At 43.9% G+C, this 19,164-nt stretch overlaps 1 protein-coding gene across 1 annotated transcript; it reads left to right on the forward strand.

Moving 5' to 3' along the window:
- The first annotated feature begins 3,973 nt into the window (after positions 1 to 3,973).
- Positions 3,974 to 18,395, forward strand: Asb14 (ankyrin repeat and SOCS box containing 14). The gene is made up of 9 exons (XM_021664179.2): positions 3,974 to 4,151; positions 8,052 to 8,105; positions 8,497 to 8,630; positions 8,724 to 8,882; positions 10,802 to 11,047; positions 13,842 to 14,013; positions 14,310 to 14,853; positions 16,757 to 16,910; positions 17,541 to 18,395. Exons 1-9 carry the CDS (start codon positions 4,030 to 4,032, stop codon positions 17,717 to 17,719), a joined length of 1,764 nt encoding a protein of 587 aa, XP_021519854.1. The 5' UTR covers positions 3,974 to 4,029; the 3' UTR covers positions 17,720 to 18,395.
- Positions 18,396 to 19,164: the final 769 nt, after the last annotated feature.

Here is a 19,164-nt window from a genome sequence, read left to right on the forward strand (position 1 = left end):
TCCAAAGATCTTTTAGGACTACGTGATCAAGCTGGAATACAAACACACCTTTAATCCAGGAAACAGAGGTAAGTAGATCTGAATTCAAGGCCAGCCTGGTATAGAGCAAGTTTCAGGTAAATAAATAAATAAATAAATAGCTTATTTATCCAGGTGTAGTGGAAGACGCCTTTAATCCCAAACAATGAAGGTAAAGTAAGTTAATTTGTAGAAGGAAGCACCCATGTTTGAACATGAAGTCTAATTGAGTGGCAGAGAAAGTGACAAATTAGAGAAAGATTTGACAGAATAGGATATGCCCAACTCTCTGGAGGAGAGGAAAGGGAAACTACAGAGGGGGGAGGGGAAGGGAGAGGGAGAGAAGGATAAAGAGAGGGAGAGAGAAAGGAAGCAGTTTTTACCAGGATAGTAATGGAGAGAGGTTGCAGAGAGAGAACTCTGGTGAAGATGGAATAAGCCAGAGAATGAGAAGGAGCCAGTAGATTAGAGCAGATTGCTTGAGTTGGTTTGAGGCTCAGACAGAGCAACTCAGAGGCTGAGAGAGAAGCCAGACTGATTAAGTCAGCTGGGATAGTAGTTTGAGCCAAAACAGCTGAATTGATCCAGCCAGCCCAGAGCTAAATAAGAACAAAAAAGGGTGAGTTTATTAAGAAGTAAGTTTCAGAGGCTGAAAATGTCCTAGGCCTAGGTTAGAGTGCAGAGAGGCTAGAAGCATCCAGGACTAGGCCTAGGTTAGCAGACAGAGGCAGTAAGCCTCGGAGACAACAAGTTTCCAGTGGCTAAATGCCTAAGTCTTAAGAAAATGAATTCTTTTCATCCCAGCACTCTGTGAGGTAGAGGCAGGCAGGCAGGCAGGCCAGCCTGGTCCACAAAGCTAGTCCTGGACAGTCAAGGCTTCACAGAGAAATCCTGTCTTGGACACAACAAAACAAACACTAAAAAAAACAACGAACAACAACAACAACAAAAAAATGATTTTCATGGCCAACCACCTGCAAATACTACATATCTTCCAAATAAGATGAAATCTTTTAAATTTGATGAATGTAGCAGAAAATAAAGCTCATATTTCCGAACAGCACAAATCCACCCACATGTGAAAAACAAGGAGAACAAGCCAGACTGTCTTGTGATCAAGTATTTATAGTAAGGCTATTTATAATGCTCACCAGAGGGGAGTGGAGATCCAGACCCACCTGCAGCATGGAAACTTCAGAACAGTCCTAGAGGATATTTAAAAAAGAAAAAAAAAAAAAAAGGTAAAACTTCATCTTTGGGAGTCTAGTCTATATTAAAGCAATAATGTGCTTTTAAGATCATTTAGCTTTTGCCTAATTCACTGGCTGTTTTTAACTATTGCTGTTCTTGTTCTTTGTGGTGTATTTATTCCCACAGCATGCTCACGTTTAGTGTTTACTAGGTAAAATAGTATTTTTAGCAGGACACTCACTGTGAACAGGAAAGGTAATCTTTTGGATGCTATAATCATTGAGAAAAAAACTCACCATCCGTGTCTAAAATAAATCAATAATAAACACTTTCAATACTGTAAAACTGACCTGGACTTTAAAGAGCCCTTTAAAGTTTCATTTAATTATTTATTTACAAATAGATTTGGGGGTTATTATTTTAAATTTTCTTTGCCTTAAATTTCGCAGGGTGCAAATGGATTTTCCTATGGCATTTTCATACATTCTGTCATTATACTTTGTCTTCATCACTCCAATAGTGCCCTCCCCTGCTTCTCTCCCTGAGCCTCTTCCTTCCCTCTACAGTCCCCCTTTCATGTCATGTGCATTCCGTCACTCCTTTTCAGCCCTCCTCCCTGCTTTAAGACCATCTCCTCTCTGGTCCCCTTTCTGCCTTCATGTAGCGTGTGTGTGATTTGCAGAGGTTGGTGTGGGTGTGCATTCCTCTGATGTTCTCCATAGGATATGCTTGTATATTTCCCCATCACGTCCTCCTCCCAGCTTCATGACCTTTTTATAATTCACTAAGTCCAGTTAGTGTGTATGTGTGCTCGCGTGAGCGAGCATGCTGTGGGTGAGGCTAGCCACTGGAGCATGGGAATCCTTTAAAAAACACATTTTCACTCCCCTAGAAAATGTCAGCTGGCTATCGTTCTGCAGTGAGGGATGGGGCTGAGGATTCATCTGTTCCATCTGTGCCAGAATTTGATCTTGTTCCTGTTTCTTGCAGGTTACAATAGCGGCTGTGCATTCCTGAGTGGGACATTAGAAAAGCTTGCCAGCTGTAAAAGGAACTTTTACTTGCCTGGTTCATTTGTTGTCTTGGAGGCTTACTGCCTCTGTCTGCTAACCTAGGCCAAGTCCTGGAAGCTTCTAGCCTCCTTACAATCTAACCTAGGCCTAGAACATTTTCAGCCTCTGAGACTTAGGTTCTTAATAAGCTCACCCTTTCTTGCTCTTCTTGAGCTCTGGGCTGGCTCGATCACTTCAGCTAACTCTGCCCCCTTGGTGCTAGGGTTAGAAATGGGTGCTGTGATGCAAGTTTAGGTCCTCATGTTTGTGCACCAACCTCAGCACCACAGAGCAGTGTTAATTTGCATTTCCCTAATGGCCTCAGATAATAACCGGCCATTTTCCTTGGGTTTGTCTTTTGTTTGAAATGTTCACGAATGTAAACAAGTATTTCGGTATCCATCCACCACGATCCCTCCTGTACTTCCCCCTCTGTCTCCCTTCCCAGTTTCATGGCCTCTAGTGTATGGCTATCAAAAGCCACCTGATTGGTTCTGCCCACATGTGTGCATGGCTGCGGGGCCATCCCGCACGAGCGACCTACGAGAAGCAGCACCCTCCCTAAAAGAAAGTGCCTCTCTCTCCGCCAGCAGCCATCAACGCCAAGAGATCTCCAGCTGGACGGGGCCCCACAGGGTCTCTCCTATACCATGTGGCATTTAGACTGGCTTCATTTTGTATAGGTCTTGTGCTAGAATTAGACTGGCTTCATTTTGTATAGGTCTTGTGCTAGAATTAGACTGGCTTCATTTTGTATAGGTCTTGTGCTAAAACCATAGCTGCTGGCATTGGTGTGTGCAGCAACCATATCCTGTCCAAAAGTCATTTACAGCCCTCCTTCTCATCGGCCAGCTCCTACCTTCTGGCCTTTCCTCCTCAGTGTTCCTGGATATGGAGAATGTTGATTTATGACCCATCCATAGCTGAACACTCAGAGTTACTTACACCATTTATGAGTCTCTGCATTAGCCACTACTCATTGCAAACAGGAGCTTCTATGCCAAAGACTAGAGCAGCATAAATCTATGGCTGTAAACATAAATATTTAGGAAGCACTTTCACAGCATTTCCATCTAGTAAAGCAATAGTCGGTTCCCTGCAGGAGCCTCTGAGCTCCTCAAGCAGGAGGGCTAAAGCGACAGTACCAGGCACAGATTCCCTCCTGTGGAACGGGGGTCACAGGCAGTCAGAAAGCGGTTAGTTCTTGCTCTTCGGGAGCATCTTCCTAAACATGTCGTTATTGTGGTGTGCAGAACCCAGTGCTGGGTAAGGCTACTGATATTTTTCCTCCTCCAGAAGCCTGCCAAGCACCTTCTGGCACTATGCAGCCAGTTACTGGCCACTTAAATTCTTCTTTTGAGGACTGTCTGTACAGCTCATTAGCCCAGTCATTAGCTAGCTCATGGTTTGGGTACTTAAATTTTGCAGTTCTTTATATATTTTAGATATTAATCCTTGTGTATAGTTGGCGATGATTCATGAGCCAGGTCTCACATGAAAGAAGGATTTTCTTGACTAAGCTTTAGGTAACATTTACTGAAACTTCTCATTGATGTTGACTATGGCAGTTCAGAAACGTTTTAAAATCATGGGAGATTTTAAATGTATTCTTGTTTTAAAATTTAGCATTATCTTCATTTATCAACCCTAACAATTTCCTAGCTTTCTAAATGTTATCTTTATTTTTAAGCACTTGAAAAATCTTTTCACAACTGGAAAAAATATTTTAACTGCTTCTGACCTGAAAGTAAACCTATCCAAGTTTCACATGGATAACTACAGCAGTGACGAGGACACAGATGCTGACGTTGACACCCAACTCATCATCCAACAGAGTTTGCTGGACACTTACAAGCCAGGAGTAACTCCACACAGTCCAGAAGATGAGAGGTAATGTCCTTCTCGTTGGCAATGAGTATTAAGAGGTAGTCAGCAGCTGAGAGCACTCATGATCTTAACTCCAATGTGGCAAAAACAGAAGGGAAAGTCAGACGGAAGACAAGGAGTTTTGTTTTTAATAGTGGGTGGAACTGAACCCAAGGCCACGGGCACCATACTGTTGGCATACTTTTTAAAAACTTTTATTTACATTTCTTATATCTCTTTCTCCCTACTCCACCCTGATCCCTTCCAACATCCCGACACCAGGGAGGAGAGAGAAAGGGCTAGTAGGAGAGAGGGCGCAGTTCTCTTAGCTTTTTCTTGCTGGTCAGGGTATTCAGGTTCTGCGGAACCACTCCAATCCTTGTTTCAGGAGATCTCCAACTTCTTGTCTCACTGCTTCAACAGCAACAGGAGCTGAAGGGAGGAAGTAGCAGCAGCCTTGATCTTTTTTGGAGCTCCCCAACACTCTCTGGACTCTGGCATTTATTCTCTCTCCAGAGTCCTCAGATTTAAACTACCTGCAGCTGGCAAAGAGCTCCTCTCAGAGCCTGCACGAGGCAAATAGTTTTCTGCTGTGGATCATCTGAATCATTCCCACATCCCACATCTGGTATTAAAACAAAATCATGTTTATATCCACAACACTGTACCACTGACCTGTTTCCCAACAAGTAACTGTAACTTAAGTGTATATAAGATATGATGCCCAAATGCACAGAAAAAAAAATGGGAAGAATTAAGAATTAATAAGTAGTCAGGTACAGTGGCACATGCCTGTAATCCCAGCACTCAAGAGGCAGAGGTAAGCAGAGCTCTGTGAGTCCAAGGCCAGCCTGGTCTACAAAGTGAGTCCAGGATAGCCAAGGCTACACAGAGAAACCCTGTCTTGGGGATGGGGGGAACTCAAAAAGTTTAATAGGTAAAGAAAACAGTTGAAGGAGGGTAACAGCAAATCTGAGTGAGAAGATGCACACTGGAAACCAGAAAAAAGAAGTAAACGCAGTCTCTGAAGGGCCAGAGAAGACACGTCTGTCCTTGTGGAGTTAAAGTTACACAAGAATCGACACATAGACAATTATCTTAGTGAGGCAGGTGAGGGAGAACCCAGTCTTCTATCCACTCAGATCTAGAGGTGGGATTGTAACCTCAAGAGACTGATGCCTCTGGTGAGTGGCTTAGAGGAGAAACAGTCCCTCGGGCTCTAAACGGTAGAGGGATCCCCTCGCCTGGGTATGGACATTTCACAGCCATGCACAGATAGTGTCTTGCTCTCTGATGAGCAACACTGGCCCCTGAGGTTGAAAACATTTCCCCCTGAGATGATAAACTGAGCTTGCTTGGCATGGCAAGCTCTAGTTGCCATTTTTAACCTCAAGTGATCTTAAAATTAAACATGGAAATGATGAGTTAAAGCAAACCTATAGGATCTTTAAAGATTTATTTTCCATCTCAGATGTCTGTGTACGGTGTGGGCTCAGGCGTTTGAACGAAGGTGTCAGACCCCTCTGCAGTTGCACTTCTGGGTGGGTGTAAACTGCCCAGTGTGGGTGCTGGGAACCAAACTGGCCCTCTGTGAGCGTGTACCGGAGCCGTACACGCTCTTCACCACTGAGCCGTCCCTCCACTGAGCCGCCCCTCCACTGAGCCGCCCCTCCACTGAGCCGTCCCTCCACTGAGCCGTCCCTCCACTGAGTCGTCCCTCCACTGAGCTTCCTATTTCTACATGTAACAAACTCATGGTGTGACCACAATATGCCAAGAACTTCGTTAGCCACTTAATGAAGTTGAATCCTAGTTCTCATTGTTTCTCTATGGGGAGGTGCTGTTATTTTTCCCATTGAGAAATAAGGAAACTGAGGCAGACAAGAGTAACTTTCTCACATTCACTCAGCTAATGAAGATGCAAGCAGTCTGACACAAGCTCTGTGCTTCCCACCACACCACTATTCCGACACATTGGTGTTCACTTTACGATGATGGTTTAAACGAGAGTTAAAGGCTTAAAGTTTGATAAGAAAATCAGACTTATTAGGGTGTCTTGTCATCTTACTCTTATGATTATTTTTAAATGCATAATCAAGTAATTAATTTTGAAATAATAATTTGAGTATAAAAAGTATAAAAGATTTTGACTAAGTACAGTATGGAAATGCTTCAAAGAAAATTGAAATTGTAGTCGTTACATAAATTTCTTCTATTAAACTTCAAAATGTGCACGATACTTAGGTAAGATTGCTGATTGGGTCAGGCATTTGTTGGTGTTGGAGGTCTAGAACAGGGACTGGATGAAGTGTTTCCTGTGCAAGCGTGAGGTCCTGAGTTCAGAACCCCAGCACCCACACAATGTGAGGCAGGGCGGTGTATGGCTGCAGCCTCAGTGCCCGGGGAAGGCAGCAGATCAGTACCTAAACTCACTGGCTGCCAGCAGCCAAACGAGCTGCCCGATGAGCTCGCGGTGAGAGAGCCTATCTCATAAAGACATGGAGAAGTAACAGAGGCAGTCACCAGGTGCTGACCTCTGGGAACAAGTACACACAGGGACCACACACACAGGAAAGAGTGAATGTTCTTGTGTAGTGTGGAGTAACAGCCAAACTAAAGGTGTTTACTCCCTACTTCCTAAAAACCGGAGCGCACAAACCTTACGTAGCAAAGTGAAGTAAAGCGAAACGGTGCTAAAGCTGCTACTCGCCTAGTGTAGGTGGCCCAGTGTAGCCACAAGGGCCCTCAAAGGTGAAGGTGAAATCAAGAAGAGGAAAGTGCCTGGAAGGTGTCACAGAAGAGAAGGCTGCACCAATCAAGGACCTTGGGGCAGGGGGACGGGGGAGGAACAGGGTCATGTACCAAAAACCACATGGTGGCACCAGAAGTTGGAAAAGACAAGGAAACAAAACCTTCCCAGAGCCTTCAGGAGGAGGCAGACCTGTGGGAGAGTCCAGAGCCGAAGAACTGTAAGGTCACGGGCTTGCTAGTTTCTTACTACCAAACTAACACAGCACCAAACCCACGAACACAGTTTTAAATGTTAAAGACAATCAATTGTCCACACTGTGAACGGGACAGAGTATCTAAGAAAATTCATTTTCTCCAACCTAGAGTCAGGGAGTAATGAGAGAAAACAATCCACGATTCCTGTATTGAACTCAGGCACAGAGCTGCCTGCCTCCAGTCCCTGCAGAGGCAGAAATGAGGCAGGGCTATGAAGCGGCCCTGTGCCTCGGAGTGAGATCCTGTCTCAGAATTTAAAAATTCAGATACAAAGCTTTAACGTTTAGAGATTTTCATAAAAGTATAATTTAAGCTGTTACTGTTTCCTAAGAAAGAATTCTAACCATGGGGACACTTTAAAGACCACAGCCTGGTTATGTATTTTTTAGCAATAATTTTTGGTAAATCACAGAGTGGCCATCGATTTTTCCATGCAGTACAATGATATGTCGCTCGCAGGCAAATTTGAATCAGTTCAGCAACATGGATTGAAGGCAGATGCTTGAGTATAGGCTCCCACATAGACCTTGTTTCGGTGCCTCGGAGAAGCTAGTGTGTGCTAAGGGCTGGCGGGCCTGCACAGGCAGCTTCTGGAATGTGCTGAGGAGCATACTGCATTGCACAAATGCAACCTGTCTTCACCCCTAACCCAGACGCGCCCGTGGACAGGCACACCTATGCATGTGGGCACAGGGCATAGGCACTGGTGTGAGCACTGGGGATCAAACCCAAGCTGGTGTGCGTGCTCAGCAAGCATTCCAACACTGAGCTTCACGCCGCCCTATGCCAAGTGTTTCCAGTAGGTCTCCGTGGGGGCCTCAGATGAGAGGTCATCCCGAGGAGCTACGGCTGCCTCTGCCCTTCCCCTTGGGTCTATCAGAAACCTTGGGCTGATAATACGCACTGTTTTCTGTGCAGATCCCATTCCATTTTGAGTGACGATTATAAGAAGATAGTTGAAGCAATAGAGACAGTTAAGTACTCTTCCTAGTCTCCCTTCAGCGTGTGGTAAGGTATGGGGTGGGGGGGCGGACAGCATTTGCTTCCATGCTCCAAAGTCTGGAGACAGGTTCTATGACAGATGGGCATTTGGAGATCAGAGTCTGAAGCGGTCTTTTCTGGGAGGAAATGCTTCAGCATAACTCATCAAAGAGTGCCAGAGCTCCTGTATAGACAGCTGGGGGCGATTCTGGGAAGGCTGGGTAAAAAGCGTCAGTGCGCTTGTCCTACGACTTTAAACTTGCCTTTCATTGACGAAGGTGCTCAGATTCTGCTCTTCTCCACTAGCTTTGGTGGTAGATCTCAAAAGCGGTGTGGACCCTGCGTGCGCCAAATGTGAATCTGTTTTGTTTTCCATATCACTAGGTAAGGAAGACGCGCTGGCACACTTAGCCAAGTACCATTCTGCCTTTGCTGAAGCCGGCGGGAGTGGCTGGCTCCCTCTGCACAAGGCAGCAGCGCAGCTAAATAAGAACATCTTGGAGATGGCCCTGAATGGTAAACTCCCTTTCCCTCCTCTTGCTGCTTCTGAGGAATAGGTCAGGTTGATTTCTGCATCTTAACCTGTGTGGTGTGATGACTTTATTTCAGCTTCCGAACCCAGCATGTGGGAACAAACCACCCACAATGGTGAAACACCCCTTTTTTTGGCTGTCAGCAGTAGCCTCCTAGAAAATGCCTGTTTTCTCCTTCTCAATGGCTGCGATCCAAATGCTAAGAATTTTGAAGGCAATTCTCCTCTTCTTACAGGTAAATGAACACCTTGTCTTTGAAGAAGAGTCTCAGTCTCCACCATGCCCACGGGTTTTTAGTTATGGCACTGACAATTTGGTCCCTGCTGACCAGCACAGAAACCTGCTTTCTAGCTTGCATACAGGTGGATGTGGTGGCTTCGGCATAAAACCAAGCCTTCCTGACTTTGAGGCCAGTCTGGGTCACATAGTGATAACGTGTCCCAAGGGGGGGAGGATGGACTAAAATTCCTCCGAAAAAGAACAAAAATAGGTGGGAAAGGCAGATAATGTCTCTTCAAACCCAGCACAAATAAATTCTTTGAGCAGCACTGCGCAAAGCTGTCTTGAGTGGCTTTGAGTCTTTCTGTTTTAGAAAACCCACACTGAGCAGACAAGCCTCCTCCAAGAAGGCAGTGCCTGAACTACAAAGCAGAACCCCCCACCCCAGGGAGGCACGAGAGCCGAGGCTCAGTTCAGCTCTCTCAGAACCTCGGTTGTCTGTGGTAACTGGGTGTGTAAAGTCACATGTGAAAAACCCATTAAACTCTGAAGACTTTCACAGTGCTAATGGAAAGCTGGCTTGCCTCTGGAACTCTGCCTTCCATTTACTCGTCTTGCTGTGGTGCTGTGAATCTAGGCCGGCACTGTTTATTGTTTTGGTTGTTGCTAACTATATAATGGTTCCCACCACACGAACCTGAGAGCATTCTGTATGACAGGTATCTTAGGACTCAGGTTTAGCATTTAGACTCTCATTAAAAATATACAGTTAATATATATATATATATATATAGTTCACTTTCATTAAAGATGGTTTACAGAAACAATTCCAAAAATAAATTCACATGTAAATAAAAACTGTCCCTTCCACTCCATGTCACAGGTGAAAAAGCAACTTCAGTACCAGGTTTAGGCTTGTTTAGCATCTCTGCCCTCCTGAAGTATTCTGCAATGGTTAACATGCATTTTCTTTTCCTTCATGTAGTATTTTTCATTTATTTCCTCATTGTGTGGGGAGGTTGGGGCACACATGCCATGGCACTGCGTGGAGGCGGCGTAACAACTCGCACATGTTGGCTCTCTCCCTCCACCATCGGGCAGAGCAGTAAGCTTTTGTCTACTGCCATCTCACTGTCCCTTCTTTACTTTCATTCAAGAGAGAGAGAGAGAGAAGGAAGGAAGGAAGGAAGGAAGGAAGGAAGGAAGGAAGGAAGGAAGGAAGGAAGGAAAAGAAAAATAGCATAATTATTTACGCATAATACTGGATTTCACTATAACATTCTTCAAAGTGAAAGGTTTTTCCTGTGTGACATATTTCAGGTGATTGATGCACTTTGTATACTGACTTGACATATGCCATCACTATGACATTTTCATATACGTGTATAATGTATTTGTCATGTTCATTCCCCACTTAACCTCTTATTCCTCTCCCTCTAACTGTTCTCTTTTCAACTACCCCCTTTCATGTCCTTGTTTTTGGTGATTCAATGAGTTTAATTTAGGGTTGCTTAAAGAATTGTGGTTGAGAGGGTATTTACAGGCGCATGGACGACGTACTAGGGGGTCTATCTCTGAAGAAACGTCTCTATCCTCCAGTAACCATTAACTGCCTGTGGATTCTAGGGAGGGATGGAGCTGGAGAGCCTCTCCACCAAGTTCCCATATTCTTGAGAAAATATAGTAAATTAAATTTTGTCTCAACCATGTAAACACCCAGTTGACAGTAGCTGCTCAGTTTACAAAAAAGCAAACACCCCATTGATGTAAAACACTTCTAGCATTGCTCTGCATCTGCCCTATTTTAAAATGTGCTTCCTAAACACAGACTGCTGGGGCGTGGCGAAGCGGGAAAGAGTTCCTTAAGATGCTCAGGAGGGCTAGCTAACATGATACTAACCCTCTTAACATAATGTCCATTTCACAATTCCCCAGCTGTTCTGAATGACTCCTACGACATGGTCGCCTTGCTGATCAGCCATGGAGCAGACGTCAACCTGCGGTGTGCCAATGAGAGGACAGCTCTCCATGAGGCTGCCAAGCTAGGCAGAAGGGACATGGTGAAGTTAATGCTGGCCTCTGGAGCACATCCAGATGCACGGAGCTCCTATGGATTTACTCCTCTTGCCCTGGCTGCTCAAGGCGGACACACTGAAATCATGGAACTTCTACTGCAGAAAGGCAAGATTTAGTTAATGGCTCATTACAGGGTACTAAGATCCAAGGGGTTGGGGGGAAGTTGCTGTTTTTAAGTTTGTGTGTGTGTGTGCACTTCTCACCTGCAAGTTATGTCCATTCACCTCGTGCATGTGAAGTCCACAGGGGCCAAAAAAGGGAGTCAGGTGCTCAGGAACTAGAGTTAAAACAATTGTGTGCTGCTATGTAGGGCTGGGAATTGAACCCAAGTTCTCTGGAAGAGGAGCCAGTCCCCCTTAACCACTGAGCCACCTCTTCAGATTCCCCATTCAGGTTCCTCTTGATGGGCTATTTCAATTTTCATTAAGACCAACGTTTGAGAAAATGTGTGTGAGCGTTGGCTATTAAAAAGCCTGAACTTGAAATGGAAACTGAGTCTCCTGTGACACAATTTTATCAAAATTATGAGGCTGCAGATGCCTTTTTGCCCATCACACTAAGAAAGTTTTAAATTTTGTGTTACTGGTTCTTTCCTACAAAGTCTCTGCAGCAATCCATCCCTTCCCCACTCTCTCTCTCTCTCTCTCTCTCTCTCTCTCTCTGTGTGTGTGTGTGTGTGTGTTTTGCTGGGGTTTGAACATAGTCTTCTCTAGTCTAGTCAAGAACTCTAATGAACTATATCCCTAGCCCAAGAGTAAGCCTTTGTTTAGATCACTGATTTAATTATAGAGATGGAGGGAAGGCAACTCCTCCTAAATCTTTCACCTTCAAATAAATCAGCATTTGCTGCCACTAAGCCAGCCATCTGGCTTAGGAAATTACATTGTTTACCAGCCTGTGTGGCCATGGCAGCTACACGGTCTCACAGAAATGAACTTGGGTCTGGAGATTTGCACACAAATCTTAATCACCTTGCTTGTCTGCTAGCTGAGTGTCTCTGGGACACTTAAACTCAGAAAGCCTGAGTTTCACCTTTGAGCGAGGATATTGGAACCTATCTCTAAGATTGGTTGTGAAGTTTAGAAGGTTTTTTTTAATTATTTTCTTAATGCAGATTTTTTCAATTAAATTTTTGTTCTTTATATTAATTAGTTTATTCAATTTGTATCCCAGCTGTAGCCCCCTCAATCCAACCTGCCTTCCTTCCCTCATCTCCCATGCCCCTCTCCAAGTCCACTGATAGGGGAGGTCCTCCTCCCCTTCCATCTGTCCTAGCTTATCAGGTCTCATCAGAACTGGCTGCAATGTCCTCTTCTATGTCCTGGCAAGGCTGTTCCCCCATAAGGGGGAGGCAGTCAAAGAGCTAGCCACTGAGTTCATGTCAGAGACAGTCTAGAAAGTTTTTTTTTCTCTCTAAAATACTAATTTTATTAAAGTATGAATCATCAGAGAATGTAGTATTAAATATGTTTAAATATCACCAAGCCATTAAGGGCAACGAGATCCTATAATTCTTTAGCAATGAGTGACCCTAGAGGATATTATGTCAAGTGAAATAGACACAAAAAGAGAGATACACAGTGATCTCATGTAAGTATGGAATTCTCAAAAGCTGGCCTCCTTTAGAGATTAGAACGGTGCTTATCTGTAACGAGGGTGAGCAAGGTGTAAGAATAAAAGGATGCTGGACGATGACTGTAAATGCCAGCAAGGTAAAACACGCAAATGTTGCTCGTCTAATGTAAAGTAGGATGAATTAGGCCTCAATGTGTGCTGCAGATTCCAAATAATCCAAATGAGAAGACTAAACGTACTTATTCCGATGAACTGTATTTCTTTGCCTTCTCTCTGTGGTTTTCCTTGTTCCTGGGGGCTGTTGACCACTAGTCCATGAAGGCAGGAGTAGAAGGCGAGGCGCAGAGCCTGGAAGACCCTGAGCATGACGGACATCAAATACTCCAGGAACCACTTCAGGGAACTAGTTCAACTTTCACTCCAGGGAACAAAGGCTTTCTCTTGGGGAGTGTGTGGGGGCTCCAAGGACAGGTGTACAGAATTGGTTAAAACTAGGCACTTCAAGAATGCTTGACTCGCATTAAACAGCAAGCTCCTATCGCACGTTCAGCGAGGGGAGAGCTAGCAGGGAACTGTGTCAAAGGCCCCATATCAAATGTGGTTAGGGGCATCTTTGTCAAAAGACTCTCTCCAGGGACTGCAGAGATGGCTCAGTGGTTAAGAGCACCGTCTGCTCTTCCAAAGGACCTGGGTTCAATTCCTAGCACCCACATGGCAGCTCACAACTGTCTGTAATGCCAATTTCCAAGGGATCTGATACCTTCACACTAAAGCATATAAAATAAAATTTAAATAAGACTCTCCAGATGTAATCAGGGAGAGAGCAGGAGAGAGGGTGTCTTGGACCTTAATACTGAGCTCAGCATGGCTCTCCAGACTGGAAGGACTGCAACCTCCAACAGCAGGGTCCTTCCAACACCTCCCCTTACTTCTTCCCCACACTAAATTCTGGACAATTTATTCCAACATACATCTCTCTTGGTGCTTTATTCTAACAGGTGCTAATTGTTTTTAAAATGTTTTATTTTTACATTTACCTATGCATGAGTGTTTATCTGCATGTATATGTACATGTATGTGTGGTGCCCACGGAGGTCAAAAGAGGTCACCAAATCCCCTGGAACTGGAGTTACCGATGGTTGTGAAGCATCATGTGGTTGCTGGGAACCAAAGCCTGATCCTCTGGGAGAACAATTGCTCTTAAGTGCTGAGCCATCTCTCCAGGTCCTAACTGCTTCTTGATGGAGACAGTGGTATATTATGGTTGCTGAAGCAATATAGTGAAAAAAAGATCTCTGCCTAATGAAACTTTTTCTTTTCTCAGGAGCTGATGTTCATAGTCAGGCCTCTGATTCTTCCTCCATTTTACTTGAAGCGGTTAGAGGAGGGAATCCAGATTCTGTGACTCTCTTGCTAGAGTATGGAGCTGATGCCAACATTCCTAAAAGTTCAGGCCACCTGCCCATTCACGTGGCAGCTGACAAAGGCCACTTCTTGTAAGTCCAATTCTGTAATTGTAAATAACAGAAAATCATAATTAAAAATAAATCTTGAGAAATATGGGAAGCCTTGGGTCTCAGGTGACTGGGCTAATTCAGAGTTTTTAAAACCTAAACAGTGGTTCTATTACATTTTATTGACATCTGAGTTTCTTGTTGAAGAAACTAGCACTTTTGTTAGGGGTCCTAAATACTGCCAGATTAGCATCTATCAATCAATGGAAGAGTAACAGACTCATAAGCAGGTTAATGCTGTGTTGAAACCTGAAGTGCCTTTTCAAATTCTTTCTCAGAGCTCTGAAGATTCTGATCCCAGTCACAGACATTGCTGCCATCAAGAGGAGTGGGATCAGTCCAGTTCACTGCGCAGCGGCAGGGGCGCGCCCCGAGTGCCTGGAGCTTCTCATTCAGGCTGGATTTGATGTGAATTTCATGCTAGATCAGAGAATCCGTAAACACTATGATGACCAAAGGAAGTCGGCTTTGTACTTTGCTGTTTCAAATGGTGACCTCTCTTCAGTCAGGCTGCTTCTGGGCGCTGGAGCTCTACCCAATCAAGACCCTGTCAACTGCCTACAGATAGCTCTCAGGATGGGCAACTATGAGCTCATTAGCCTGCTACTGAGGCACGGGGCCAATGTCAATTACTACTGCAGGGTTAATCCTCTGCACTTCCCATCAGCACTACAATACACACTGAAAGATGAAGTCATGCTCAGGATGCTGCTGAATTATGGGTACGACACCGAGCGATGTTTTGATTGTCCTCACGGGGAAAGGGTTCATCATCTTTGTACTTTTGAAGGCTGGACATCGACAGTTATTAAAGATACTATGGTAAGCCAAGTACTCGTGATATTCCCTGAGCATTTATTATCTTGCAGCCTTAGAACTGTAACATTAGACACAACATACCCTTGGAAAAGCTCATGTTGGAAAGACTCTGATACATGATAAAATAACTAAGCTGAACAGTCAGAAGATGTAAATACAGAAATAATTCAGAGAAAGTGACTTTAGTCATCGCTATGAGGAAGTTTCAGAAATTTAACAGGAGAGCAAGGTTTTAAACAATCTTGGATCTAGCTATTTTTATTTATTTAGCTAAAATGTTTTCAAGTTCCCCATACCTGCAATCACTGGGTTTCTTTAGTTATCTCTTTTAGCTCTCAAATTTGATCAGCCCATTTCCTTTGGCCATCTTTCTGATGAAAAGAGAATCGCAACCAGCCTCTTCATTCTGCCTTACCTCCTCTGTTATGTTCCTCACCTTCAATTTTTTTCTCCAGGCTTTTAGATGGCTTCTTCAACTTTTCAGGTCTTATTTCAAGTGTCCTCTCCCAGGGAGCCCTCCCAGGCACCTTAAAGTAGTTGCCTCTCTCACTCATTCTCTTATTGTGGAGATGGTTTCTTTTCTAGCATTTATTTAGAATTACCATTTTAACTGTTTTGCTCCCTCACAAATATCTGAACATCAGCTCTTGTTTCATGGGCTTTTAGGTCTGGATGTTCGAAACACACCTGAATTTCTATTATCAAAATGTAAAGCCAAGATGGTGAATGCAAGCTGTTGAAATGGCCTGATGAAGTGAAATGTTTATTGGGGCAGGAGTTACTTTGTACACTGACTGGGCGTTTAAACATACACCATCTGGAATTATTTCCTAAACAGCTCATACCTGTAACTTCAATTCTCATTTGGGCATGTTGTTTAAGGGCACATACATTATTTAAAGACAGAAATCATGTTATTCGAATAAAGTGTAATTAATAGTAAAAAAAAAAGGAAGAAAAAAAAAGAATAGTCTACTAAAAAGAAATAATGCAGTATTCAAATAATGTTTACAAATACAATAAAGAAAAAAGTGTGTTTTAGAGAATGGAATGATTCAAGGATTTTGACAAGGTACACCAGATGGTATTGGAGTCTTTTGTAGTTTTATTAAAATAATAAATACATGAATTTGTAAAGAAAAAAAAAAGAAATCATGTTATTCAAGCATCAGGATGAGATTTAAGTTATAAATAGAAGAAAATGCAAAACAAAAAAAGAGAAGATTAAAAAATGCCAGCTGGGCACGACGGCACACGTATAGTCCCAGACACTCAGGCCAGCCTGAATAACACTGCAAGACTCAATCTTAAAAAAAAAAAAAAAAAAAAAAAAGACTAGCAAGATGGCTTGGCAAGTTAAGGTATTTGACAGCAAGCCTTATGACCAGAGTTTGATCCCCGAACCCACATAGTGGAAGGAAATAACCAACTCCAGAACACTGACCTCTGACCTCAATACATGCACATGCATGAACACAGGCACACACATGTACACACACATAAACATGTTTTTTAAAAAATAATCCAAGTGCCTCATTCTGTTCTCCTGTAAGAACCAGAAGTAATCTTCCAGGCAGAAGGATCCATAGCTTTGTGTCTCACAGAAGCACACACCCATACTCCAGCCAGCCAGAAGGCTGCAGGTGTCTTGCTTTCTTTAAGGCTATTTGGGCAGCTGCTCAGACTCCCACTTACATCTGACAGCTAGAACTGTCAACGGCCACAGCCAGTTACAAGGCAATCTGAGTTGCAGTGCGCCAAGCAGCAAACATCCGTGATGCCCGGCCACAGCCACCGCCTCACCTGTGGCTGAGGCCTCACCGAGGCCAGATACGAAAGCTGAGCTCACAGCAGTGTCGGGTGCTCAGCGCTGTTTGCCATTTGCTTTCTGCTGTCTCCCTCACAGTTCTGTGAAGTCATAACTTTGTCATGGCTACAGCATCTCTCTGGGAAAGTTGTTCGAGTGATGCTTGACTATGTCGATCAAGTGCAAATCTGTTCCAAACTGAAAGCTGTGCTCGAAAAACAGAAGCTCTGGTCAGAAATACATTTTATCTTGAGTAAGTATTGTTTTCTTATGAAAAATGCTTACCAAAACACTAACTGTATTTTTATTTTATTTTTAGAACACTCTAATAATTAAAAGGTTGACCTAAGAAAGAGTAGAAACACGCTATTCCTTTAAAACGGTGCTGCCCACGACTACCCTTACTGCATGCTTGCCATCATTTCCCAGCGGATGGAATCTAACGGCCTACTCCAGGCCGGCAGCGCTGCTTCCCCCAAGCCACTGATGGCTATGGGGAACAACAAACCCAGGAATTATCAGTTATGAAGTGGCAACAGCAAGAGGGAAAGCTAAGTTCTAACCCTGTAGCTTTTTTTTTCTTTTACAGTTCTCTCACATAGGTTAAATTATGTTTTCTTAAATCTCATTTCTCCGGGGGTGATTACTGAGTTTTTAGCCAATCCCAAGAGACAGGAGGGGAGCTGATATTTAAGTACGTGAAATATGTGAGTCTCACAAGCCAGCCTCACAATTGATATACTTCTGGAACTAACTACATAAGACAGCTGTCTTCCTACAGACAGTGATAGCAAATGTGCATCTTGTTAACACAGATATCTAACTAAACATTCAGGGCACCAAAAAACAAAGCCTTTTTTTTTTTTTTTTTTTTTTTTTTTAGCAAACCCCCGTTCTCTCAAACATTTGTGCCGCCTTAAGATCCGGAAGTGTATGGGACGGTTACGTTTGCGCTGCCCTGTCTTCATGTCATTTCTTCCACTGCCCAATCGCCTGAAAACTTATATCCTTTACAAAGAATACGACCTTTACGGACAGGAACATGTTACAGGAAGCTGGTAACTGGGCAGCTCTGGAGGAAAAGGTATACTCTGCAGCATTTCGTTAACCACCTGCTTGTTGCTGAGTGACTTTTTCTTTTCTTAGTAACTACAATCTCAGTATGGTCGATATTGTTTAAGAAGTTGCTCTAGGTGGGATAGCTCTCTAAAAGCCTTTCAGAAGCCCCTCAAATAACACAGGTCATTGCTCCTGCTCCTAACCCCCACTGTAATCGACAGTGAGACGCTACTGCCAAAGCCATCACACTCTGTGGTTGCAGGACAGAGATCTCAGGAAATGACCTGGAAGTTTCTTCCTCGCTGGCTAGCTTTCCTAGTGCTGGAGCTGCTATGCAGACAACTGGACAGCGCTGGAGCCAGCGCTGTCTTAGCCGGGGGCTCTGCACAGCACAGTACTCAACTACCCCTGAAGTGCCCCTGCTTTACCAGTGGCAGCACTATGGTGGGCTAAATCAACTCTTCTCTGACTGGATCCGAGACTCTCTCCACAGGAAGGAGTTTGTGCCTGTTGCAAGAGATTGCTGCTGATGTTTTAAAGCCCCAGGCTGCAGAGTTCATAAGTCCCAGGAAGCTTGTGCTAATTTGAACATGTTGTCAAACTGCCTTTTAAGTATGTTACACTCATAAATTAGTTATCTCAGCTTTGGACAGGGAAATCTCTTTTTTCCGTGGGTGTCCATACGGCAGACTCCTAACTGGTGACAATGTGGGAGTAAACAGCTGTTGAGTGTTCAGCCTTACACAGAACATCTGTAAGCTCTCCTCTGAGGCCCAGAGAGCATGGCAGGAGGAAGAGTTGCAGACAGACTGGTCAGAGCCAGAGGATGGTGAGGGGCACTGTAGCACTGTCCATGACATGGTTACTGTGATCTCATGAACTCACAGAAACTGTGGTCACCGCACAAGACTGGGCCCACCAACATTCCATCATGGTGCCAGAAGGAAACAGCGCTTGCACATTAGCCTGATGACCAGGTAGGAGAAAACCAACTTCAACAAGTTGTCCTCTGACTCCACATGTACACCATGGCACACACATGCATGCAGACTCTCTCTAAATAAACAACAAAAATCCATCATGGATCATGGTGGGCTTAGAAGGTCCCAACATTCCCGAGGAGCTAGTGGTAATTAACTGCAGTTGAGGAAAGGAAGAGTCACTTTCTTCAGTGGTGTAACCCTGGAGTTGTCCATGCTCCAGTAAGTCACTTAACATACAGGACCTTTACATTTGTGCTGCCCTGTCCACATGCACACGAGCAACCCTCATTACTCAGTGAGTCAAACATAGAAGTAATAAAGACGGAAAGGGAAGAAGGGGTTCAGAAGGAATGTGAGGGCAATGAAAGAGGATGATGTGGTAAATATATTCAAAATATGTACACGTGTAAAACTGCCAAAATAAATTTAATTTTTTGTGTGTTTTTTAAGACAGGGTTTCTCTGT

The sequence above is a fragment of the Meriones unguiculatus genome, chromosome 9 (genome assembly GCF_030254825.1).
Source record: "Meriones unguiculatus strain TT.TT164.6M chromosome 9, Bangor_MerUng_6.1, whole genome shotgun sequence".
Taxonomy (NCBI): domain Eukaryota; kingdom Metazoa; phylum Chordata; class Mammalia; order Rodentia; family Muridae; genus Meriones; species Meriones unguiculatus.